This window comes from Podarcis erhardii, assembly GCF_964252035.2.
Source record: "Podarcis erhardii genome assembly, chromosome: 4".
Classification (NCBI taxonomy): Eukaryota; Metazoa; Chordata; class Lepidosauria; order Squamata; family Lacertidae; genus Podarcis; species Podarcis erhardii.
Genome location: NC_138508.1, coordinates 29833080 through 29858893, shown reverse-complemented (window position 1 = coordinate 29858893; position 25814 = coordinate 29833080). Strand labels below are relative to the sequence as shown.

The 25814-nt window shown below is 38.4% G+C and overlaps 1 protein-coding gene across 3 annotated transcripts in view; it reads right to left on the bottom strand.

Moving 5' to 3' along the window:
* NBEA (neurobeachin) overlaps window positions 1-25814 on the bottom strand; it is a 350651-nt gene that overhangs the window by 258794 nt on the left and 66043 nt on the right. For 2 of the 3 annotated variants that reach the window (XM_081860054.1, XM_081860055.1), the window contains exons 18-29: window positions 25509-25617; window positions 25333-25414; window positions 24141-24264; window positions 23607-23799; window positions 21444-22460; window positions 15254-15471; window positions 14266-14419; window positions 7257-7437; window positions 5679-5809; window positions 4896-5003; window positions 3344-3512; window positions 426-521 (exon numbers count right to left, since the gene is read on the bottom strand). In XM_081860054.1, the coding sequence (XP_081716180.1) occupies window positions 426-521; window positions 3344-3512; window positions 4896-5003; window positions 5679-5809; window positions 7257-7437; window positions 14266-14419; window positions 15254-15471; window positions 21444-22460; window positions 23607-23799; window positions 24141-24264; window positions 25333-25414; window positions 25509-25617 (2582 nt within the window). Of the gene's footprint in view, window positions 1-425; window positions 522-3343; window positions 3513-4895; window positions 5004-5678; window positions 5810-7256; window positions 7458-14265; window positions 14420-15253; window positions 15472-21443; window positions 22461-23606; window positions 23800-24140; window positions 24265-25332; window positions 25415-25508; window positions 25618-25814 lie in introns of those variants that run through there. The other variant, XM_081860053.1, reaches the window with a different exon arrangement.

Sequence of the window (25814 nt, the reverse complement as noted above, 5' to 3'; positions counted from 1 at the left end):
CAAAATAAAAATGTCTATATTAAAGACTGAAATAAATGCACAACTAAACAATATTAAAACACACTGCTTCAAGAATATGGTGTTAGATATCTTCCTTATCTTTTTTAGTATTATTTTTCAAAGGTTTAAAACATATTGCTAAATAAGAAGAAAAAGAATTTAATGAAAATACCTTTTGCCTTGTATATACCATTGTGCAGAATTATACTTTTAACATCTACAGCAACTCTCTCCATTAACAAGGTACCTCAAAATCTAGACATAGCTGGGCAGAGGATTTTCATTCTATCCTTGCAGTAAATTTTATCTGTGTGTAACCCAAAGCATATTCTTATTTATGAAACAGCTATGTTATAGTTAGATTTTGAATTACATGAAATGAAACAAGTATACCCAAACAAGTTAGGAGGTTGTGTTAATATTACCTTTGTAAAATGAGTGGGTAAAGCTCTGCTCAGGAATTAACTTGGCAAGGAATCCATGGTTCAAACTTGGGTGTGGGATAGATGGTATGACCACAACTGTGGAGAAAATCATGGAGTCAATTGTGAGCCAGCTGCTTATCGCCTGTGGCTTGGTCCACTGTGGATCCATGACACAAGTCCTATCTCACTGAAACATGCAAACATGGCACTAACAACGTGTTTCTCAGAGAGAAATCGATAGGAAAAGAACATACCTTTAAATAACGCATCATAAAAACAACATTTATAGAAAAGACAGGTATACATAGACAAGACAGGCATGGCCGGAATAGTGAAACCAGCAGTTTCCTACTCCAGCATCACGGCATAATACACAAATGGGGAAACACACAAAATATAAACACAAAATCAGCATGGCTACATTATTTAGTTGATTAATTGGTCAGATCAATCAATTAAAATATCATAATAAATTAAAGTGTTTGGATTTTTCAAAATACAAGTTTCAAATACAAATACAGTAGGTGGTATGGCACCATTTTAGGCATTCTTTCTTCTTCTTCACACGAGGGAATATATTTTCTAGAATGGTGTCTCCTACAACATGTGTGTGTCATCTATCACAAGTGAACCATGCCCCCCCTCAATAATATTTTATTAAGAAATAAATTTGTGTAGATTTAATCAAAGAAATTTACTCAAACTATTAGAATATTTCTAGAAACAGGGAAGAACTCTAAAAATTAGGGTGTACACTTAAGAACATGTTTATAGCAAAATGCTTTAATGCAGGAATATTTTAGAGTACCCAGTAAACTATCCTATAGCAGTTAATAACATGGGTTTGCTTTGAATAAAGGTAACAGCATCAAATTTGGTTTTATATGAATATTTTACTAATTTTACTGTAAGGTGCAAGGTCTTCATGATGTAAACAGTATCAAAGATTAGTAAGCCAAAAAATACACCTGAAAATAAATATATAGGAACAGGTTTACATATGTGTGTGTGTGCGTGTGTGTGTGCATGCATGTGTGTAATACTGAGTTCTCAACAACTTTCATCTGGAAGAAGAAAGCATATGGATACAGATGGCACAACCATGAACCAATGCAGTGGAACTTAAAAAACATGGGGTGGGATTCAATGTGGTGCTAAGGAGATCACTCCATCAGCACAAGCATTTCTGCTTGCCCTATGGAACAATTTCCCTGTGTGTTCTGCTGGGGGTTCTCCCAACACTGCAAAGCAAATTTGGGGGAGGCACAGAGGGCATGGGGGGGGAATAGGAAAGGATAGAAGGCTCTACTGAACTAGTGGAAGGTCTTGCTCTGGGTTCTGCTTATGGAACTGAGTAACTGAATATGGCCCATGGTTCTCAGATTAATATGGTACATGATGCGAAAACAATCTCAATGACAGCTTCTTCAACTGAGAAATGAAAACTCTTGACAGCTTCTTCAACTGATAAAAATCCAGCTGAAGTATTAGTTCAACTTGGCAAATTGATAACCATGTTAACTACTAATTGTGTCTGTGCAAAATAAATGTGTTAAAATGAGGAACTGAAAATACCTAAGGAGCTAAACAAGTATAAAAGCTAACTATCTAATAGTTAGCTAATATCTAATATAAGATTTCATAGGCTTGTCTACTCAATCATAAAGAGCAGGATTCCCCGGAGTGGCCGAAGCAATAAATAACTTTTAAGAAGCATTTTAGACCACAGAGAAACTAAGTATGCACCTGTATTGACCTTACTTTAAAAAGATTAATTTAAAAAAACCATTTTATGACATATAGAAGCTGTTTTCAGTATATTGAATATTTTACAAGACATGTACTCTGAAGAAGATTCTCTTTTGAAGTTATGCAAAACTGAAAAAATGAATGCATAAAAGTAAACAAATAAAAGTTAAAGTAAACATATGTAGTTAATAGATGATTGGTAGATAGATAGATGATAGAAACTGTAGATAGCTATGTAGATTAGATACATACACACTGTTTCTCCTCCAAAAAACTGAAAGTCACTCCTAGGATAGTTTGACCCAATCTCATCTTACAGGGCACAGACTACCAAAGAAAGACAGAGGACCATGAAGATACTTCACTTCTTTAAAAGCTTTTTTGAGCTGGTACTGAATTAAAACTACGGACTTTGCTATGCAAAGTTGGACACCACTGCCATCAAATGTTGGTCTTGCTTTCAAAATCCATTCAATATAAATGCACTGACGCACTCCAATTTTCCATCACTGGTAAAAAGGGATGGGTAAGTCTCACATTAATCATCAGTGCACATAAAATGCCTTATATCAGGTGGGATTATCTGTCCACCCAGTCCAGTTTTGTCTAGCCGAACAGACAGAAACTCTTCTGGTTTTAGGCAGGGGTGCTTCCCATAGCCTGCTACACTATCCTTTTTTTCTTTTTTTGAGTGGTGAGCCAGGAATTGATCTTCTGCCTGCTGAGCTATGGTGCCTTTCATGCAAAAATACCCAGCCACTAGTGTGGCACAAAGTGAGGAGGGAACTGAGAAAAATCACATCACTTGTGAGCTTAATTAAAACCACATGACAAGTTCAATATAAATTAAATTAACATTTAAAAAAAAATTTGTCTCTAGCTCCACTGCAGAGGAGCAATTGATGAAATGTATACTACAGAGAGGTACCATATCAGAAGATAACAGAACTTTTGACAGCCTGTCTCCTATAGTCCAAGACACTGGCCAACCAATGCTAGGAATGAAAAACCAGACCGAGAAAGCAGAAATATTCCCAAAACAACTTAAAGAAAACAAGACGAGTCAGAAACTGAATAAGGTTAATAGGTATCATTTGAACTTTTTTTTTCTACAGTCAAGTATCCATTGTCTAAAAAATTATGCAACATAAACAGAAAAACAGTGGTACCTGTACTTGTTGGTGAATTTATTTCCTGCCTGATATTTCTACCTGCCTGGATTCCAGACCTTGCAGTTTCTCGTTGAGGTTCGAGTATGTCCCGATACTTGGAGACCATCAACACAGAAATGAAGTAAACAACAGCCAAAGCTAAAAACTGAGCCTGCTTGCTATCGTCCTGTAAGAAAATACAATTAAAATACATGATAAAAATACTCAACATGTCCTGTCACACTTAACCAATGTTTCTAGACTGAAAACTGTACTGCCAAAGAACCAGAGGCACTAGCTTGCAAGGGAAATTGGGGGTCTGACGCGATGTCAGGAAGTTGGGAGGAGCCAGGGGCAGAACCGAATTCAGTGGCAATGTGACTTCAGTGGTATGGCGGCTCTTACTTCTCCTGCCACTGCCATGAGGCTGCTTCGAATCTCCTTCCCCTCTGTGGCAGGAGGAGGAGGAGTCCATTGAAGCAGCACCGCGCTTGGTTCCGCACTCGCTCTACTCCACCCCGATTTTGGGGGACATGGGGGGGTGACCCTCTCTCAAAAAAATGGGGGGGGGACAAAAGTGCTCAGCCCCCATGAACTGTTGCCCCTACAAAGAACTATAATTGCCTAAGGCCGATTTCACATTTTCATCTCACTGGGAATTTGTGACTGGATATACAGAGATATAAAGATATATACCAACAGGCATTCATAATAAAGAAATAAAGAGACATCTCAGCAGGAAGCGTGTATACATAAATGTGGTTTCTACAGTAGTTTCTAATGGAGGTTTTGTTTTAGGCCTGATTAAAAATGACCCCAATTCACAAGCTGCGAATTTGGAAGAGCTGTTTTGGAAACCGGGAGTGGGCAATTCACTGGCTTATCAAGTTACCAATGAAGGTTTAGGCAAGTGGCAGCTGAGCCCATCTTGGAAGCTGCTTGCCACCCTTTTTTTCCTTCAACAATATCCCCTCAGAACAACACTACATCATGGTGGCCACCAAGAGGAGCTCCGCCAGTGCTTGGAGCAGCAAATTAAAGAGAGAGTGGAACTGCTTCAAAGCAGTGAGCCCCTGCCTGAAAAAAAACCCTTTCCCAACTATTTTCCCCTGAACCTTTCCCCATCCTCAATGTGTGATTTTAAGCCCAAAATTATCAAGGTACAACTTTTAGCTCAGCTTAAGTTTTAAACTTTAAATCAGCTCCATGGTATAGTTTAACAATTCAAGGGAATACCTTTTACTGAATAAAGTACTTTTTAGAGATAAAAGAGTCTCTTACAATTCCAAAAATAACCTGTCCATGCAAGGTTCTTGATCTTGCTAAATCTGATCAAGTCACCAAGGATGTTAAATTTCAAAAAGTGGATGAAGTCATCTTTACTCAGGGGATAACAGCTCCCAGTATAAAAATAATTTATTAAAGAAAGATGTTCCACATATACATGCATAATTACTATTTTAAGAAAAAAGGATGCATAGCGTAGATTTACAAATACCCTTGTTTCTCTCCCATGGACATTACACAGGCAAGAAATCCTTTAAGAAAAGCTGCCAATGGTAGTACTCACCACATCACGAAATACAACTGCTCGCAGACGATTAATATCTACATCCTGAAGAAGTCTATCGGGATCTTTAATAGGCGATAGGTTACCAGGAACATTTTCCAGTGGAGTCTAAACACACAATAGTTATATAGTTTCAGAAAGGTTCAAGCTCAAAATACTCAGCTGTTCCTACGTGTGTGTATTTCTTTGTATGTATCATCTTGTTTCATAGATAAAATATGGTATTGTAAGCTTTATGAAGTTCTCTAAAACACAGAAAGGGACCTTTAATGTCAAAAAACCTTTAAAGTGTCTCACTTACATTCCAGGTACACTTCTCAAAGCTCCACTATATAAGTGATTCACCTGATTTGTATAAGGTTACTCAAATGAAATCTGCTTAAACAAACACAAATTTCTCACCAATACAAGTAGAGACTACAAAGAACAGTGAAGATTTTAACTTAAAAAGAAAACTTCATATATGATCTTTAACTTTCTCTACCACTTTATCATCTCCACTAATACCCTGCTTATAGACTCCAAGGGGAAAAAACTAGGCCCATATAATAGTTCAGAACAGCCATGGTAATAAGGCTAAGCAGAACTTTCCCCTGGGAAAAATCAGAAGACTGTTCTTGTCTCCTGACCAGGAAGAAGTGCTCTGGATTTATAGAAGGGAGTAACTTCTGTTTTACCAAAGTGACAAATCATCATAACCAATTTAAAATATTATATGACACATTGTAATTATTTCCAATTCATTCATTTTATGCAATGGTATATATTATTTTAATAGTTTACCTTAGCGGTAGTAGTTGCACTTATACCCTGAAGAGTCTCTTGAGTTTTACTGCTGATCAGTGAAGATTTATTTACCCTTTCTCTCTGTCTCTGTCGACATTCCAAACAGTTTCGCACAGCAACACAGCAAACTAAAAAGGTTTAAGAAATAGCATTGGAATACCAATCTTAATGAAATTCTTAAAGCAACAATGAAAAAATTATTGTATCCTAGTGCCTGAGATCTGCCATAATATGTTACCCTTTCATGAAATAAACACTGGATTTTACAACAGCATCTCTATGCACTAATGCTAAAACTGAGGCAGAGTTAAATATACTAATCTCTTAATCATGTGTATTTAATATTATTCAGATAAGATACTACTGTTGAACACTAAATGAGCAGCAACAATATACACAGCATAGTAGAGAACACATTTAAATGAACCCTCCCTATGCTTCTGCAATTTGTAATTGATGGAGATGGGAAAGTGGTTGAGGATTAGTATCTGAATTGATTGAGGAAGGTCAGATGAAAGAGGAGCAGCATACAAAGTGAAGCTAGGGTAGTCCTGATAAGGCGATCCTGAAGAAGGAGGATGCCCGGCCAATAGAGAACTATGCCATTTGAGGCATAAGGAATGGATGACAGAAAGCACAGAGGTAAAATGATAGAAGACCATCAAGTGATTGGCTATAGATGAGAGGACACGGTTTAGTGCTGGAGCATATACAATGCCTGCAGAAGGTCTGAAGTTGCCGCAATTATTAGTGAAAATGAGAGAAGTTACAGGGCTTAAAATCATCTCTGATTTGGAGAGGCCCACAGCTAGAGTACACAACGTTGCCTAGGGTTACTGATGACCTAACAATATTAGGCAGTTTCATATAAGCATGCATGAAACTGACAGAAGAGATAGTCAGAAGAGGATTGTAATTTTAATCTTGATTGGGTATATGGGAAGGAGTCCAAATAAAACATTTTAAGGAGAATGGTGAGCTAAATATAGTCATCAACAGAGGAATAGAATGAGGAATCCATTAGCATGCCAGTATGCTTGTCATGCACCATAACCAAGGCTCCTTCAAACTAACAAGTTCCGCTTTTTATGTCTCACAGCATGTAACACATTATCTTCCTTTTGCAGCAATCATGTTAGCTTTTTTAGTATATGTGGAAAATGTACAACTTTTAAGAATACTATGTATAATAACATAAAGCGCTCTTGTTATAGTTTGAACAGTTCTGCTACGTAGAGAAATACTTGTTATCTTAACCTGGGCTGGATGCAATTTTCTTCAAACACAACAAAATACAGAATTTTTTAAAAGGTAGAAGCTACGAACAGTTCTACAGAGCAAATGAACATATGTTTAAAAAAAATGCTAATTGGCATAATAAAAATTAATGGTGGTGTTGAAGAGAATAAGCAGATATTCTCAACTGCACAGACTTCTAGATTTTTGGAACCCAAAGTATCAAAAGCAGGTCAGCTTTGGCTTTTCTCTTCTTCTTTTTTTCTTTTTTACTGCAGCCTCATTTCGTTGATCTGTAAGTAATTATTTAATGCACTGAGCTGTTCCATGCAAACTTACCAAGCCTTAGGCACTGTCGCATTAAGCCTCCAGAAGACATGTTTTTTTCAGCTTCAATTTCACTAAAATTTAGCGAGCTGGCAAATACTAGTACGTCAACCATAGCCATCAGGCGGCTGAGGAAAGTCACTGCTGTCTCTGCTGACATACCCTGAGTTACTTCAATGTTCTCCAATTCAGTCTTTAAAAGAAAATCATTACATTAGACTCCTAAATCTATCACACATTTGAACGCATGAAATATACCAAAACAATCTCCGATTAAACTGAACACAAACAGCATAGAAATGGGCATGAGAAGAGATGGATTCACATTTGCATGCCATATTAGGTAATACAAAGTTCCTATACTGGTAAGTAAACTAATGCTACTCATATGAGCCAAAGCACTATGAGTGTGTGAGACAATGCAGAAAGAGTTCTCAATTTTGTCTATCTGTAAACTGTCCATATTAAGAAACAGAAGCACAGGACAAGGAGGACTCATAGAGCTGCTATATCTTTCCTGCATCGTTGGGGAATTAAGAGAAGATGCATAGCCCATGCAAAATATAATCTTGTTCTATCTTTGAGGTACACATGGGAAAGCATTCTTTGAACAGTGGACATATAGCATAATTTAATTTATTCTTGGAGTACGAGGAGAAACAAATATGATTGCCAAGACACTGTCATGTGGTGAGTAAAGTCACAACTGATTATACAATCTCATATTTTGTTTGCTTATTAAATTTATATCCCTTCCTTCCAAATGAACACACGGCAGCAAACAAGTGATAAAAAAATAAAAACTATTCCAATACATATTGGAATTTTACACTAGGGTGATTATTATTTTTTACTAAGTGGGATTTACTGCAGGGTGTCCTATTTGTTAGCCCTACAAAATTAAATATATGTTGTTGTTGGCATCCGTCTGTCTCAAGAGAAAATGGAGTGCGCCTCTGGGGGTGAAATCAATCCCCGCACACACACATAAAGTCACACACACACACACACACACACACACATTTATTTCATGCAATGACTTGTCAGATTGTTCCTATGAGTGCATGTATATGCAAAAGTTACAATTAAATTATTTAGCAATCCAAGGGCAATCTTGCGACTAAATCCTGTTTACAAGACCGTAACTGGAAAATCCATCCTTTTCCATGTCCACAAAGTCACAGGATCACTTCCAAAAGTGGTATAAGTGCCAACTGTTATGTTGCAACTATCCCAGAAAAACATTATTAATAGTGCCACTCTACACCCAAAGCGGTTGTTTTGAAGATTATACCCAGTCATATGTGGAGGACTATAGAACACCAAGGCTATTATAAACAAGTCCAAAGAAATTTGCTCTGATTTATATTTAAACTCATTGTGTTCCACAATTACAAATTACAGTTAGTTTTTAAGAATGTAAACTCAATAGTAAGGTCCATTTTCACAGAGAATCTGACAAATATGTTGGAATATGATTTTGCTCTCATTAAAAGTTAGGAGAAAGAAGTCAACGATTTTAGGACGTGCTCCCCTTATTGTCTGGTTAAGTAATTATTTCACCAAACAGATTTCACATGCAAACTAGAATTATTTTTCTCTTTAAAATTTAGGAATGTGAAATCCCTTCAAACACCTGCCTAACTGTACCTTTTTCATTCCTTTTCACAGCTCTTGTTTTCACCCCTCCCCTAAACTGCATGAGTGCATCCCAGCCAATCAGGGGTCGCAAAGAGAACATGACAATGTTGTGGCACAACACAAACCATCATAATTAACGATGTGGCACCACTACTGAGCGAAAAATAAAGCAAATGCTTTATATTTAGTGTAAATTGGTGGGGAAACACTTCAGTTCTTGTGATGAATGCATTGTCTTACAAGAAGGCCATACAGCATTCTATTGTAAAGAAGGGACAGTAAAATACAGAGAATCCTAAATGCACATCTGGATGCAGATATTGTTCACTTACATTACAGAACTTCCAACAGGATGCACTTTTGTTAGTGCACCAGTGGGGCAACAAAATGTTGTAATGGTGAGCCTGTTCAGGTTTGTAGCCACTTCCTCCTGAGATTTCCACTTTTCCACCCCTATCAATCAGTCAACATTTAATGTTCACTGGGCATTCTCAGCTCTGAATAGATTGTTTTAGGCTTCCCCCTCCACTTATGGGTTTCTTCTATTTTTTGGTAGTCCTGCAAGGCTTAGGATTTGTGGTATCCTTCTGCACCGCCTGTGAGATGAGACCTCGGGCCACTGCTTTACAGTGGCTCTGATCGCTCTTGGGGGGAAAAGTTCAGAAAGTGATGCTGGGTTCAACCTCATAGTCACTGACATGCGGGGTCCCTCAGATCTCCATCTTGTCCCTCATGATATTTAACATATAAACTTGATCCAGGTGCCAGATCAAGCACCCAGCCAAAGTTTCTATTCTTCGTCTGCTTGCCCCACAGCCTCCGTTGCTTTTAACAAGCTTATTTTTATTGCAGTGGAACCTCGGTTTTTGAACGTAATCCATTTCGGATGATCCTTCAACTTCCGAAATGTTCGAAAACCGAAAATCAAAGGGCTGTCAGCAATTTCAATGAGGAAAAAAGAGAAACGCACATCGGAAGTCGTTTGAGTTCTGAAAAATATTCGAAAACCAAAACGCTTACTTCCAGGTTTTGGCATTCAAGAGCCGAAATGTTCAGCAATGGAGCTGTTCGAGAACCGAGGTTTGACTGTACTTTGTATTTTATAAAGTCGTTTTAAAATGTTGTAATCCAACAACAAGGGAGATCCAACTTGGGAGAAAGCCGGAATATAAATACCGCAGATTCCGGCGTATTAGGCGACTGGGCATATTAGACGACCCCCCAAGCTGGCAGCTGCAATTTGGGGGTTCGTCTTATAAGCCCAGTCGCCTGATACGCTGGGCAGCTCCACGCCGGGAGAAAGCCGCCCAGCACAGAGCAGAGCCTGCCACCGGCTGCTGCTGCTTCTGAAGAAGAAGCAGTGGGCAGGTTCCACGCCAGGCAGCTTTCTCCCGGCGCAGAGCCCGCCGCCTATACCCGGCGTATAAGACGACCCCCGACTTTTAAACCTCTTTTCCGGGGTTAAAAAGTCATCTTATACACTGGAATCTACGGTACACTAAACAACCACCACAATACATAAAGATATGGCCTGTACAAATGAATTCTATTTATTTATATGCTCCCAAATCCACAAATTGAGCTGGACTGTGGATACAGAGCTTTGGACTGGCCATGTTTGTGATGATAATATCTTCCTTCTACCCAGCACAAAATTTTGTACCCTCCTAACTCTTTCCTGCAAAAATAGATAATTTGGAGAGGAGATAACACTTTGTCCTCCCCTCTTTTAAGGTCTACTCGATGCTAACGTTGCCTATTTCATAAAACAATGTAAATACTCAAAACAGATCTTTTACTATGCAAGTGCTAACAATCCAAGCATAAATAACAGTTAAAAAATAACCAGTCTATTTGTTTAGGTTTTTCATTGATATTTATCCAATAAAAATTAGGCCTGCAGTAAAAATAATCTTGAATGAGTATTTTCCTGAAACAACAACATGTTTATTACCAGTAAGTCCCTTGATCCACTACACACTCACTAAACACAGATCATGTAGGTGAAAGCACAATAATACAAAGTGGATGGTATGTCCTCCCACATTTTGATGCATCTGAATCAAAGTATTGCATGTGGTGCCCTGTGATATGTTGTGAAGATGGCATTTCTGACTGAAGATCAATATATTTACAGTGTTATGAACAATTTCATAATGCAGATATTATTTACTTCATTCTATCAAAGGCTGGATAACTGAAAAATGCATAAGAAATAAAATAAATTGTAAAAGCTATGAACTGAAACTTGTAGCAGTAATACTAACCTTAGAACCCTGGACATGCAACAGACAAAGCAGACAACAGATCACAACAAAAAGAAAAAGAAATGTTACAGTCAAATTAAAAAATACAATGCAAAATAGAAACTAATACTCTAAAATCATGTATTTTACTTTACAATTTGAATGTTTTAATTTTTAAAAGCAACCTCTTGAAAACAAACTCTGAAGTTCAAACTTAAAATTAGATATCATTTGACCTATGCAGTTCAATGTACACAAATAGATGAAAAACAATAAATATACAAAGAATAAATACATTTTTCTTAGTAAAAGCTAGAAGTCAGAATTACCAAAATTGGGGGGGGGGGGAGCCTGGCTTGCTATTTGTAAACTTTTAATTATTTAAAGACAGGTAAAGGCGAAGGTAAAGACAAAGACCCCATGACAGTTAAGTCCAGTCAAAGGCAACTATGGGGTTGTGGCATTCATCTTGCTTTCAGGCTGAGGAAGCTGGTGTTTGTCCACAGACAGCCTTCTGGGTCATGTGGCCAGCATGACTAAACCGCTTCTGGCGCAACAGAACACTGTGACGGAAGCCAGAGCACACTGAAACGCTGTGTACCTTCCCACCGCACCGGTACCTATTTATCTACTTGTACTGGCGTGCTTTCGAACTGCTAGGTTGGCAGCAGCTGGGACAGAACAATGGGAGCTCACTCCGTCGTGGGGATTCGAACCGCCAATGTTCTGATAAGTAAGCCAAAGAGGCTCAGTAGTTTAGACCACAGCACCACCCACTCCCTACCTTCAAAGGCAACCCCTCCATCAAAGTAAAATGAAGCGCTTGGTGCCTCTAAGACATTTTGAAACCCCAAAATTTGCCAGATGCAAGGATCTTGTGATCTGCTGGTATTTTTTACGGTTTTATATTTATATTCACCATTCTCAGCTGCAAAATAGTTCTAAGCAACTGCTGAATGGCTCCATGCCATCAATCATTTTCCAAAGAGTATTCACAGATCAGCTGCAGTACTGTGAAGTGTGCCTTGTCAGTCATTTGGCTGAGAAAGCAACATGGTTATCTAACATGCATTACCAAAATAGCGGCTGTGTGCATACTAGAACACTTCTACATTTTAAATTAAATTTCAAGAGCCCCGATCCAAATAGCAGTTTTGCGTGCTAAATGGAACTCTAGACTTATATTTGGAAAACCACTTTTGAAACTCAGAAAAGTTTTTCAAAAGCAGCTTACAGCTTGGAATAGGTAAAAGACATATGCTGTTCAAACCAAAGTCTCAGATCCCACTGGGGGTGCCCAAAGTAGCACTTTGAATCTAAGTTGCTGTTTCCAAAGAGAAACCTGTTCTATTCTCACATTCCTATCAAAACCTAAAGGCAATACACTGTATTTGTGCTGTAATTTATGCTGTAAATGTTTCATGTATGACCTCAAACAAACTCCTCCTGTTTGCCAATTTGTACAGTCTATTCATGACTGTTGTGGTCTCATTGTTTTTTAACTAGGAAATCTATCTTACACCAAACTTTGCATTCTTACTGGAAAAAAAAAAAGCCAGGGCAGCTTAAAGATCCAGAGGATCCAGAGGATTTCTCTCTTCTACTGACCAGGAAAGAATCTGCGCTTTATTGGAAACACCAGATTCTTTTTATGAAGTGTTCCAAGAACTGAGCGCATCCATAAGTGATACCCATGCACATGAAATGCCAAGAGGCTAGTAAGGCATGTGGAAGAGTGGACTACATCACCCCAGGCTGCTAGTGAGGTATCTTTTCTCTCTCTTTTTAATATTCTTTCATTTAAGCAATTTCCTGCAGGTTAATTATCATCATCATATGCATCAAGGAGAAAGGTTCTAATCCAGCCTGCTCCTCATTCCACTCCTGGGAATTTTTCAAGTAGGAGGTTAATACAGAAAATGTGAGCGCCACCTCCCATTCTACAACCCCAGAACTCTACAGTCCCATTCCCACTTCCCTGTTCTTCAACCTTGGGTGCTCAGATGTTGCTGGACTACAGCACCCATCAAACACGGCCAGCTTAGTCATCTGTCAGGGCTGATGGGAGTTGTAGTCCAACAACATCTGGGGACCCGATGTTGAACACTGGGCTAAGTGGGAAGTTAGGGGAAGATCAAGAGAAAAAACACTGGTCAAAACTTAATTCTGTATCACAATGTGTTGCTTATAGAAGGCTGACCTGTTTTATTTATTCATATTTATATTTAATAATTGTTGTAAACAGCTTAGAGGTTTCATTACAATTCAGTGGTGTGTACATTTTATTAAATAAGTAAGCATTTTATGCATAATATAAGTAAAGCTGTGACTGAGATCCAGAGTTATATGCTTGGCTCCATGTATGCAGTGGGCCTCCTTCAGAAGTCTCTCCTTTGAGTTCTCTGTCCTGCTCTCAAAAGTATCCTTGAAACATGGGGCAGTTTCAGACACTCTTTAAAATATATTGTGATGTTTTGGGGGTAAAATGAAGGGAAGACGAGAAGTACCATTGGATGTGTGCAAGCCATTGTACACATCTAATAGGCCTCTTTGGAACTTATCTTTGTAAAACTGATGTAAGATTCCAGCAATAATTCTAAAGAAGGCATTTTACAGTGTTAGTGCCACAAGGAAGAAGTGGTCAAGGAATTTGAACTGTGCTTGTTTGTACTGTATCCAACAAAAGAATTCCACATATACCACCTGCAACAAAAGGGTGTACATACTTTGTCTCTCCTAAATGGAATATGCTCCCAAATTAAAGACATATTTCTCTTGAAATGTTTAGTACCTCCATTGAGATATTTTAGAAAATCATTCTATAAAGATTCTAAATGGGATAAGCTAGGTGAAAAGTGGTTTAGCTATTGGTATAACTTTCTAGCAATTGTGGCTATTAGTTTTCCCAGAGCATTTGAAAACTGTACTGTTTCAAAAATAAATCATTGCTTTAATACAGCATCACCTATATAAATTGGTTAAGAACATGTTTGATTAGAATTCACTTTCTAAACTTTTTTTTTTAAATGCACATTTTCTTCTTTTAAGGGAAACTTCCAAAAACAAAGCATCTGACACATTGTTCTTGGCATGCAATTTTCAACATACCCACTAGATGGAAATATTGTACTTACAGTTGGGGATGTTGCTGCAGACAACAATGGCAGAATTCCTCCACAAGCAATGATAATATTGTCTACCATTTGGGAAATGAGGTGGATAGTGTTATGTACAAAAATAATATTTTCATTGCTATTGACAAAATCCATGACAGACTTTGTGGAATGGCTACAAAAAATAATTGAGGAAAAATGTGTTAGGAAAATTTTAGAATAGATTTCTAATACAAAGATCAAAACCAACATAACAGCAAGAAATCACAATGAAAACTATTTTTTAAAGGTAGCCTTGCAAATAAGTTCTGAAATGCTACCATCCAACTTTCTTTTTAATAAGCTGTCTGCCAACACATATGATACATTAATGACACACCTACCAATGGAAACAAAATGAACCAAACTTTCTTCCAGCTTATGGAAGCCCCACAAAATTCCATGCAGCTTATTCCCTGACCCCGATATAAGAGTGTATGTAGCTTAAATTGGCTATTCTATAAGCTGCTACACAGGACTATTAACAAGAAACCTAATATGCTTCAAGGCCTAAGGGAAAAGAGTATTTCTCTCCTCTGTATCCCAGTTAGTTATTTTCTACATCTTCTTTTCAAGAATGTGGAGTAAGGTGGAAGGATATTAAGTGGATTAAGACCTGGGAGACAATGGCTCAAATCTCCACTTGACCTTACAATGCACTTGGGATAATCGCTCTCTTTCTCTCAGCCAACCTTCCTCACAGGAGCAGGAAAACCAGGAATGTCACCTTGAGCCCCAACATTCTTGAAGCTATATTACTAACCATGCTGAATGTGTGTAGTAAATGTCAAACAGAAAATTTACTTTATGAAGAGCAGGAAGCATGCTACTCATTCAAGTAGCTAGGTAAAGGAATACATTAACAGCTTCCACAGCAGTAAGCTTAACTGCCTAGTGTAATTAACAGGCAACTATAGTTTTATTATTATACTAGTGAAATAATGATACAAAATAATCCGTGGCCCCTTACCTTCTCCAAACATGCACATCAGTTTCTAAAGCAAAAAGCAAATCAGTAAGTAGCCTCTGGTGCATTGGGGACCATTTAAATTCTGGAATACGAAACATTGTTGTTCGTGGACCGGGACTGAACTGTCGCCTCTGTTCTTCTGTCATGGGCATTCCCCGAAATCCCAAATCAACACGCAAGTCTCTATCCTGTTGTGTAATAGATCGACCTTGCACAGCCTAAATAAGCAGTAAATATATTTAAAATATTCAATGCAAATTCTGGCACTGGTCACACATGGGAACTAAAACACACGTATTTAATGCAATCTTTCTTCATAATTAAATAAAACAATGAAAGCAGTATAAATTAGTCTCTAGCCATCCTTACTTAAACAGTTTTGTCCTGTTTTAATACCGCCTATGAAGCCCTTTGTAGGTAAAAGCATGCATTTTGTCTCTAAGAACTAGTGCCAGTTTGCTTACTCCCTCCTTCCTGCCACATTCTTTGTATTTTGTGAGGCCTGACCTTCTTATCCCTGAAATTTCTAAGCTGCTCTAGGAGCCTTTTTTAGTTGAAGAGCAGCATTAAAATGCTTTAAGTAAGTAGGTAAGTAAATATCAGCACTAAGTTTGACTTTATTAAATATTATAATTACATTTTGCAATAAACAAAACATTAGTTAAGTTTTCTCACTCTTTAAGTGGAAGACCATTATCCTGACAGGAAGTGATACAAAACACACAGGTTGTATCATGTGAGCTTGCTAGAAAGCTATTCAAAAGCTGATTATGTGCCGGTTGGTTGGTTGGTTTAAAAGCAGCCAGGAGGATCCTCTAGTAGTGCTAGAGAAAATGTGTTTGACTCTTCCCTGCTATGATCTTTTTCTTGATCTAAATCCAACCCAGTAGCTATTTTCATCCTGTCTGTGTTGGGAAAATATGTATGTGAATTCCACCCAGCCCCACAGCACTGCTTTGGAATCAAAGAATGCTAGAGTTGGAAGGCATCTAGTCCAAGCCCTGCTCAACGCAGGAATCTTGTAGCTAAAGTGCTCCTAGCAGATGTTTGCACCATCTTCTACATGACAGCCCTTCAGCTACTTGAAAACATGTATCATGTGTCCTCTTCACTTTCTATTATCCAGACTTAACATCTTTCAACCACTTCTGTGCAACTTGGTTTCCAATGCCCTCATTATCCTGTTGCCCTCTAGTTTGTCGACAGCTTCCTTAAAATGGGACATCCATAACTTGACAAAGTCGTCCAGATATGCACCCATCAGCAATGTTACTTCTAAAGATATTTGATACTTCTGCAAACTTGGGGGTTTACCCTGAATCTACTGAACCTCCCCTCTTGTGGATGCATGTTGCACTTTTGACTATGTAAACAATGGTACTTACTACTTGAACATCACAAATGTTCAACTGCCTTGTCTACTGTAATGCAAGGTCACCCTTGAGGACGGCCCAGAGGCTGCAGATAGTGCAGAATGTGGCCACTAGGTTGGGAAGTGGGGTAGCCTGATGTGACTATGTGTCACCGCTCCTGAAAGTGCTGCACTGGCTACGAGCTGATGTGCCCAACTCAAACTGTTAGTAGTAGCATACAAAGTCTTATATGACTTGGGTAGTACTTAAAAAAGCACCTTCCCTAATAACCACCATCTTGGGCCCTACAATCAGCAGGGGAGACCATGTTGGTGGTGCCATTGCTAGGTAGTTTCCAGCTGGTGTTGACTAGTGACTGTTTTACACGGTTTTTAGATACTGTAAGTATATTTTTATTTTATTGTCTTACCACTTTGGGGACTGCCATGCTGAGCTTTTTTGGGATGAAGGGTGGGTTGGAAATTTAATAAATAAAAGAGAATGGTACACAAAGTATAGCTGCTTGAATGCAGGAAAAGAAAGACATACACCTGACATAAGAGAAAACCAAGCCCATGCCCTACATAGTTTCTTTCCTAATGTAGAATTTTACTTGGGATTACAACATACTGAATTTTATTCTATTCATGAGCTGTCCCAATTGTCTCTAAGTGTGCATTGATGTAGACAAATGTGAACAGGGCAATCACAAATATGTTTTTTTTAATAGGAGTGGTTGCAAGTTGTAGTATTGCAAAGAAGGTCAAGACAGCTTGCATGTAAAACAAATCTATTGTGTGATCTAGGGTTGTTTCCAGGTCTCAAGGCAATGGCCTAGGTTTCATTCACTGACAAGGAATCGTGCTGCTGTAGAGATAGATGTCAACATTCTGTTTCTGAAATAACTCCTTGAACTGCAAGCAGATAAACACACGATTGGCAGAACTCTGTAAAGCTCTGAGTGCCATTTACTATGAGATGACTTCCATTTTTAAAGTCTTTATTTTATAACAAACAATACCCTATTAAAACAATTAAAATGGAACACATGAAGCCACATACTTTAAATTGTTTTTGATGGATTAGACCTAATTTGGGAGATGGCCAAAAAGCTGCCACAGCATTTTGCTTGATCATTAACAAACAGGAATCACTTTTGTTCCTTGACAAATCAGTGTTTTGTAGTCAATAAGCATAGTTCCAACTATGTGGTTTTGAACCACATTCTGTAGGTATTCAAATAGCTATTTTGTTGATATTGATTGATTCAATATTGCTAACGTAGATTTCTGGATTATATATCAGCCTTCACTGTATAATGTTTTATTCTCAAGGTCATAATTCAGTTTGCTTGGTAAAGCAAGGAAGAAAATGAAGTGTCAAGGATAATTACTAGGCAAATATTCAACGGCCAGCAAAAACTAATTAGCAGAATTACTTTCTAGTGCTAGACTACTGAAAACACTTCTGATCACGACCTCCAAAGTGACTGAATAAGATACTGGATCAGCATAAGGATATATGAAGTTTTACATGTAAACAGTCTAAATGCAACAAATAAAATAATTAGTTTGCATTTAAGAACATTCATTTATAATTAACCAAAGTCCAACCCCTAAGTACTGTTTTAAAATGGGATTAACTTCTCATGAAAAGTATTTGCCTTTGTAATGTAAGGACAGTTGTTTCTTCTACAAGAAGAAATGATTTTGATGTGCAAAATAAATGGAAACCATTGCTCACAATATTACTTCTAGTATAACTCCTTTAACTTCTCATAAGAATATAAGAGCCTGCCATGATCGGACCAAATGCCTCTCTCGTCCAGCATCCTATGACCAAACAGATGCCAATGGGAAGCCTGTACGCAGAACCTGAGTGCAAGAGCATTCTCCTCAAATTGCAGCTGCCAGCAACTGATATACAGAGGAATGCTCTCTCAGGCAGTGGAGGTAGAATGCAGCCATTGTGGCTGGTAGTAGTATCCTCCATGAATTTGTTTACTCCCCTTTTAAAGTCATCTAAGTTGGCAGCCATCACTACATCCAGTCGGAGTGAACTCCGTAGCTTAACAATGTGCTGAGTGAAGAAGCAATTTCATTTAACTGCCCTGAATCTTCCAACTTTGAGCTTCACTGGATGGCCCCAAGTTCTCTTATTATGAGAGACGGGGGGGGGGGGGGAATCCTTATTCACTTTCTCCACGCCATGCAAATATCCATACAAATCTCTCTAAGCCATACACACCTCTGTAATAAAACTGTAATAAGATCTACTGACTATTCCTTGCAATATACATGTAATTCAGGGGTAGAGAATCTGTGGCCCGACCGATGTGGCTAGCCTACAACTCCCACCATCTCTGACCATTAGCCATGTTGGGGATGCTGGGAGTTGAAGTCCAAAAACGTCTGGAGGACTAAAATCTCCCCACATTTGCTGGAAGAAAGACTATCAAGGAAAAATGAAAGAGGGCAATTACAAAAGAGCAGCCTTTTATCCTCTATAACACAGCTGGCAGGGTCAAGGTTTCTACACACCTTTGCACTGAAAAGAAACACAGGCTTAACCTGTGGAATGTATTTTTCTTTGAATGAAAATCTGCTCTCAGTTGGATTTGAACAAAACTTTACATGATGGGCACATACGCCTTTGCTGAGGTGGCCTTGAGGAGGCATGTGCTCCAGAATGTGTTTAGAACATTTTATTCCCAACCAGCACAACTGTCTAAGCTGCAAACACTCACACTCAACACAAGAACGATAAAAAACACACACCAGCAACAGATAGCACCAACAGGACTTCTTTGGATGCTGAAGGCAACTTGGAAACAGAGCCACTTAGACTAGGCATTCAAAGAAAGAAGTGAGGCCTGAGACCACCTTTCTACTCAAAGAAATATACTTTTTACAGGTAAGCCCAACAGCTGTGAATAAGCTCTCAGGTGGGACATACAAATGCTGGGCCCAGAAAGGGTATATCATGGCTATCTGCAACCCTGGAAGCACATTCTGGAGCACCTGCCTCCAAAAGGCTGCCTTAGCAGAGGCGTATGCATCCATTCTGTAAAGTTTTATTCAAGTCCATCTCAAAGCATCTCGAATCTCAAATAGGAGAAAGAATTGTAATGAAGAGACTCTTATTTATTCTCCATGTGTGAGGTTCTCACTTGTCAGACAGAAGGGAAAAAATCCTGGGAGTCATGGGTAAAAGCACTGCATGTGGAGAGTGCACTTGAACTATTTTCAGTTGGAAAGGAGTGGTGTTGCTCTTCCTAACAGCATCCCATTGCAAGCGATGGTGCAATGTATTTGTGCCCAGGTGGCATATATTGAATTTCGGACTGGCTATCATCAAAATTGGTGTCATTTAGAGAATCATTAGGCAGGGTGAGAAGAATCAGCATACCATTCTCTAGTCTGCAAAAAGGCATTGTAGTGCCTAAGAGACCCAGCTACTACAATGTTTTGTTTTTAATAGGTGGACCCAATGTGACTTTCTATCATGAAATCACCAAGAGGTCTCCAGCAAACTAGTTTCTCTCAGCCCCACGTCTGCAGTACATTGATCATTATACTGACCTAGCCTGCCTTACATGCCAGAACAACATCTTCTGGAATTGTGCATAGTGTCTTTTTTTATGACTGGGTAACTATCCTAAAGGACACGGGTGGTGCTGTGGGTAAAACCTCAGTGCCTAGGACTTGCCAATCGTATGGTCGGCGGTTTGAATCACCACGGCGGGGTGAGCTTCCGTCTTTTGGTCCCAGCTCCTGCCCACCTAGCAGTTCGAAAGCACCCCTAAGTGCAAGTAGATAAATAGCTACTGCTTTATAGCGGGAAGGTAAACGGCGTTTCCATGTGCTGCGCTGGTGCTGGCTTGCCAGAGCAGCTTCGTCACGCTGGCCACGTGACCCGGAAGTGTCTCCGGACAGCGCTGGCCCCCGGCCTCTTAAGTGAGATGGGCGCACAACCCTAGAGTCAGACACGACTGGCCCGTACGGGCAGGGGTACCTTTACCTTTACCTTTAACTATCCTAAACCCCCATGTTCCTCCTTCCTTTCAGTCAAATTCCCAAAGGGATTCAGAATGAATTTCTGTGATTATCTGCACAGTGCTCACTTTATGGTTTATTCCTGGCTACTGTTTACTGTTATTCTGATCTAGACTTAGATCCTTCACAGTTAGAAAATTTGCTATTCTCTGTGGAAGCATGCTTGGTGTATTTCTTACTGAAACAGTACTGAGTAATGTCTAGATAAAAATGTTTCTCGAATGCTACATGGTGACAGCTTTATTTATTATTTTAAATAAATGCCAAAGAGTGAGAGTGAAACAAAGTCAATAAAGTCTTCTTCAGTTGTAAAATTCTGGGAATATAACGTTTAAGAGAAAGCACACTCTAGTTGATTGCTTGGGAGTCATGGCAGAGTGTTACAGTAGTTTCACTGCTATTTGCAATGCCAGTTCCAGAAGGTTTGCTCCTCTCCATGGCATTTACACTATGGAGGTCTGCATGTTTCCATCTCATTTCATTCTAGTAGCCTCTGTCCTTGACTCGTTTATTTCCTAGAATTGTAGTTAGAAAGAACCATGAGGGTCATTTAGTCCAACCCCCTGCAAGGCAGGAAACTTTCGCCCAATATAGGACTCAAACCCAAGACTCGGAGATGAACAGTCTCATGCTCTACACCCATTCGTATCTACATGAAACTGCTGAGTGAGGTTATCTAGGCATTTACTTCTCTTTTATAATTGATATACCTAAAATATAGAGACACACTTGATTAATAAATTTAATAATATAGTAACATTGTCATTGTACCAAAAAACTTACTTGGGTTGTAGTGGTGGTTTGGATTTTTCTTATTTCCTTCCCCACTTCTTTCCCATCATCAGATCTTTCCGTATCTGATATAATACTCCCTGCATCTACATTTGGTACAGTTTTACCACTAGAAGACTCAGTCTCAAGAGTTGTAGCAACCATTTCTGCATATTCTAATCCTTTGGATGATGAAGCCAGGTCTCTCTCAGAAATTGTGCCCACTGCATCCACAGAGGTATGAATCTTGAATTCTTTATCTTCTATTATGCTCGAGCTACATGCTATGTCAGCACTACCAGTCATGTGAGCGAGGAGTCCAAGGTCATCATTCACACCAAGGTGCATCTGAGTCTCTTGCATATTTGCAATAGTAATGTGATTGCTGGACAGTTCAGGGAGCAATTTCTCCTCTTGGCTGGGTATTTTATCAAAAAGAAATGAGGTATTGTTAGAAGGTTCATCTTTCTCATCAGCGAGTGTTATCAAGGGACCATTGTCCTTCTCTTCACTTTTCTTAATTATGCCTACACTTCCGTGAACATTGTTCTGAAGTTTTTCAACTGCAGCACTATATACATTGTCCAATAAGGATTCTACTTCCACAAGGGCACCATTCTCTCTGGTTACCAAAGTCTCTGGTGATAAATCCATATCGTCCAGCTTTACTTCTGTGGCTTCTACCTTTTCTGCTTTTATATCAACTAATAGATCATGAACTTCTACATGCACACCACCCCCTGGTCTATCTGCGCTTCCAAGCACATCATCAGATACTTTTGTTGCAATAAGTAAATCCCTAGTATCTGTACCAACAGGGTAGTCCGTTTCACTTTCTGGGCTTTGGCTTTGTGAAAGATCTTCAATTTCACGAATTTCTATTCCACCTTTTGCTCCTGTTGTCTGAGCTGAAAGGCCTGAGATAGTGCTAACATTCCCCTTTTTCCCCTTCTTTATATTCTCCTCTTCTTGTCTTTGATATTCCTCGTACATTTTTGCTAGGTACTCTTTGTGAGCTTCATAGGTGACCTTAATACAAACAAATTACAATTTTAGTAGAAAAGTCAATACTTGCATGTTTAACTAACATTAAAACTGTTGGAACACTATCAAGCCACTGTGTTCCTTGAGTGAAACAGAACAGAGTATGGGCCCTTAGCAGGTTATTAACAAAGGGGGGAAATGGAACTATTAGGGGCAAATGTCACCAAGAACTCAGAAAAACAGATAAAGTAAAAATTTAAATGTAAGTGGAGGAAAAAAGTGATAAGATACTTAGCATTTAAATAAAATTGATACATAATATGAAGAATCTTTATGAAAACAATTATAAGTAGACTGCATTACTTACATATGTTTTATATCTCAGTGGGAAAAACTTTTCCTATCTGTAAAAGTAATGGCCTGTATCCAACATTATGCTCTGAGCTCTACTTGCACAATGGGACTTCCCCTTCCTATCACCTTCCCCTGAACTCCCCAAATCTCCTCCTAGGGTTCCCTCAACCATCTGGACAGATTTTGAGGGTGCATGGGGAGCTACAGGGGAAGAAAGAGGAAGGGGGAGTTATACTGAACAACTGATCCACAAGCCTGATCCACGAGTGGAATGACAGCATTGGATGCAGCCATGATGCACTGATTATGCCAACTATAAATGAAAAGATTGATAAAATCTAGGAATCTACATTAATTGCGAAATTGGTTCACTACATAAGAACTAAGGAAGGGAAATAACAGCAAGGTATCTTAAAAATATATTTTTATTGAATATTTTATTGAATAATGCAAAGAAAATTTAAAATTTCCACAGTTTAGAGGATTTTTGTATTATACTCAATTATCAGTATTTCTCCTTTATTTAACTAGTAATATAATAATATTATTTAACAACATTTCTGTGACTGTTCATATACACTGTGTTAAGATGTTGAATTTTGAGTTAAGATACCAAATTATGGCAAGCAGATCTATGTGATATGTTAAAGTCTATAATTGTATATTGCTATTTTTAATTGCACAGATGCAGCTGATGGAAGAGCTATAGTGAAAATAATCCAAGGCAGTGGTAACTGGTCATATTTCATACTATCCACAAGATGGCACTAAATTCTATCTATGGCATGTTGGCTACTATGAAAGCAGCTAAACTGAACTTCCGAAACTGACTCTTACCTTGGAATGGGCTATGGAAAGAGTATCAACCCAGACCCTCCATCCTCCCCACTCATACTTTATTGCATGGTACAAAAGAATGCGGAAGATGTTGTACACCATCTCAGTAATTTTCTGTTCTTCAGAGTTCTTTGGGTTGATATATCCCAGAGAAAACATCCAGTCCTGCCACACCGAACACTGAAGTAAACATCTAAAATAAAACAGTTACAATATGATCACATGGCATTTGAACTTTTCCATTTGTTACAGACGTAAGGAAAGCCTGAATATTTCATTCGAAATATTCATTCAAAGCATTCCATTCTAAAATATTACAACTTGTATTTCTTTTAATTAAGTTTTGTTTGCCTCTCAGCATCACATTACACATCCATGGAAAATATGCTGAGATTTGTAATTATTCTTTCTGGATTTTTTCAGAAGGTTACATAAAGCTGAATTTACACAACTATAGCTGAACACCCCTCCACCCAGATGAAAATAACCTTGATGAGCTTCACAAACAAAAGAGAATAAAGATTACTGGCATACCTCCTATTTTCACGGCTGTTACTGAAAAGTTTTATCATATCTGATAAAAACAAACGACGAACTTCCATTAGTTCTGCACTTGGAGTTGAATTCTTTAATAAAGTTGCCACAACCTTGAGAATCACTTTAAAAGAGAAAATGAATGAATTATATTTTTGAATAATTAAGAAACAAAGTCAATGAATTAGACCAAATTGTTTTAGCTTCTATAAAACTGTGCAAATATGGTTGTTTCCTAAAATATAAAGGTAAATGGACCCCTGACCGTTAGGTCCAGTTGCGGACGACTCTGGGGTTGCGGTGCTCATCTCGCTTTATTGGCCGAGGGAGCCGGCGTACAGCTTCCGGGTCATGTGGCCAGCATGACTAAGCCACTTCTGGCAAACCAGAGCAGCACACGGAAACGCTGTTTACCTTCCCGCCGGAGTGGTACCTATTTATCTACTTGCACTTTGATGTGCTTTCAAACTGCTAGGTTGGCAGGAGCAGGGACCGAGCAACGGGAACTTGCCCCGTCGCAGGGATTCTAACATCTGAACTTCTGATCGGCAAGTTCTAGACCACAGCGCCACCCGCATCCTAAAATATATAACCTTATAAATAGACTGATATATTGAAATAGACAGAAAGAGAGCATCTACCATTTTAGCTACCTGTTCCAAAATAAATTCTAACTAGCATACTATACTTAATTCAAAAATACTAAAAATCTGAGCTTCTTTAAAGTCATAACCAGCAGTCACTTCTGCCAAGAGCCCAATATATTATGAACACCATCCCCTTTTCAAAAGGAGGGGATGGAAAGGATGGATCACATCAGGAAACCTCTTTTCCCAAGCTTATCACAGTTTTCTTTCCTATCAACTTTCGGTTTGTAATGGTGGACGACAAGAAATTGGACGGAGTTCAAAATATAGTAACATGAAAATTAAAGGAGTAAGGAAAGAGTAGAACACAACAGAGGAGTAATCCATACATTATTTATACACTCTGTAATCTATCTAACTTTCCATTCAGACAGAGGAAACTCTGAAACAGCATTCCTCAAGTAGTTTGATAACAACCTGTAGGCTGTCAATTGCCTATAATCAAGCATTCATCCAAAGGACTTAATGAAAATGTTCCTATATTAAGATATGATTGACTTTAAAAAAAAAAATACAACAATGTCTCAATATCAAAATATTCTTACTTGGATTCTGAATTTTCACTGTAGAATCAGGCTCCGGGTGTGGTTTATGAACGACTTGTGTACATACTTGTTCTGTCAAAATCTACAATACAAGATTGTTACATTTCCTTCTCTGACCAGCAGTTTTACACCAAAACATTTACAAATGAATTTGATAGCACTAGAGTAATGTGTACCTCATAAAGTGTGTTGTAAGTTGTAATGGTCACAGTATTCGTATGCAACATCAATCTCTCTCCAAGAAGTGTGAACAGACTGTGAGTATGCATGATTTCAACTTTTCGCCTAGAGAAAAACATAAATATGGAATTTACCAAGAGAAAAATCGGTTGTTGATCTGTTTAATAGAGATAATAAATTATTGTATTTAAATTTTTTAAAAAATGTTGAAAAAAAAGATTTGTGCCCATCAAAATTTGTTCAAAAACGAACAAGAGGTTTTCATTTGAGATTGGTTTAAAGAAATTTCCATTGCATCTATT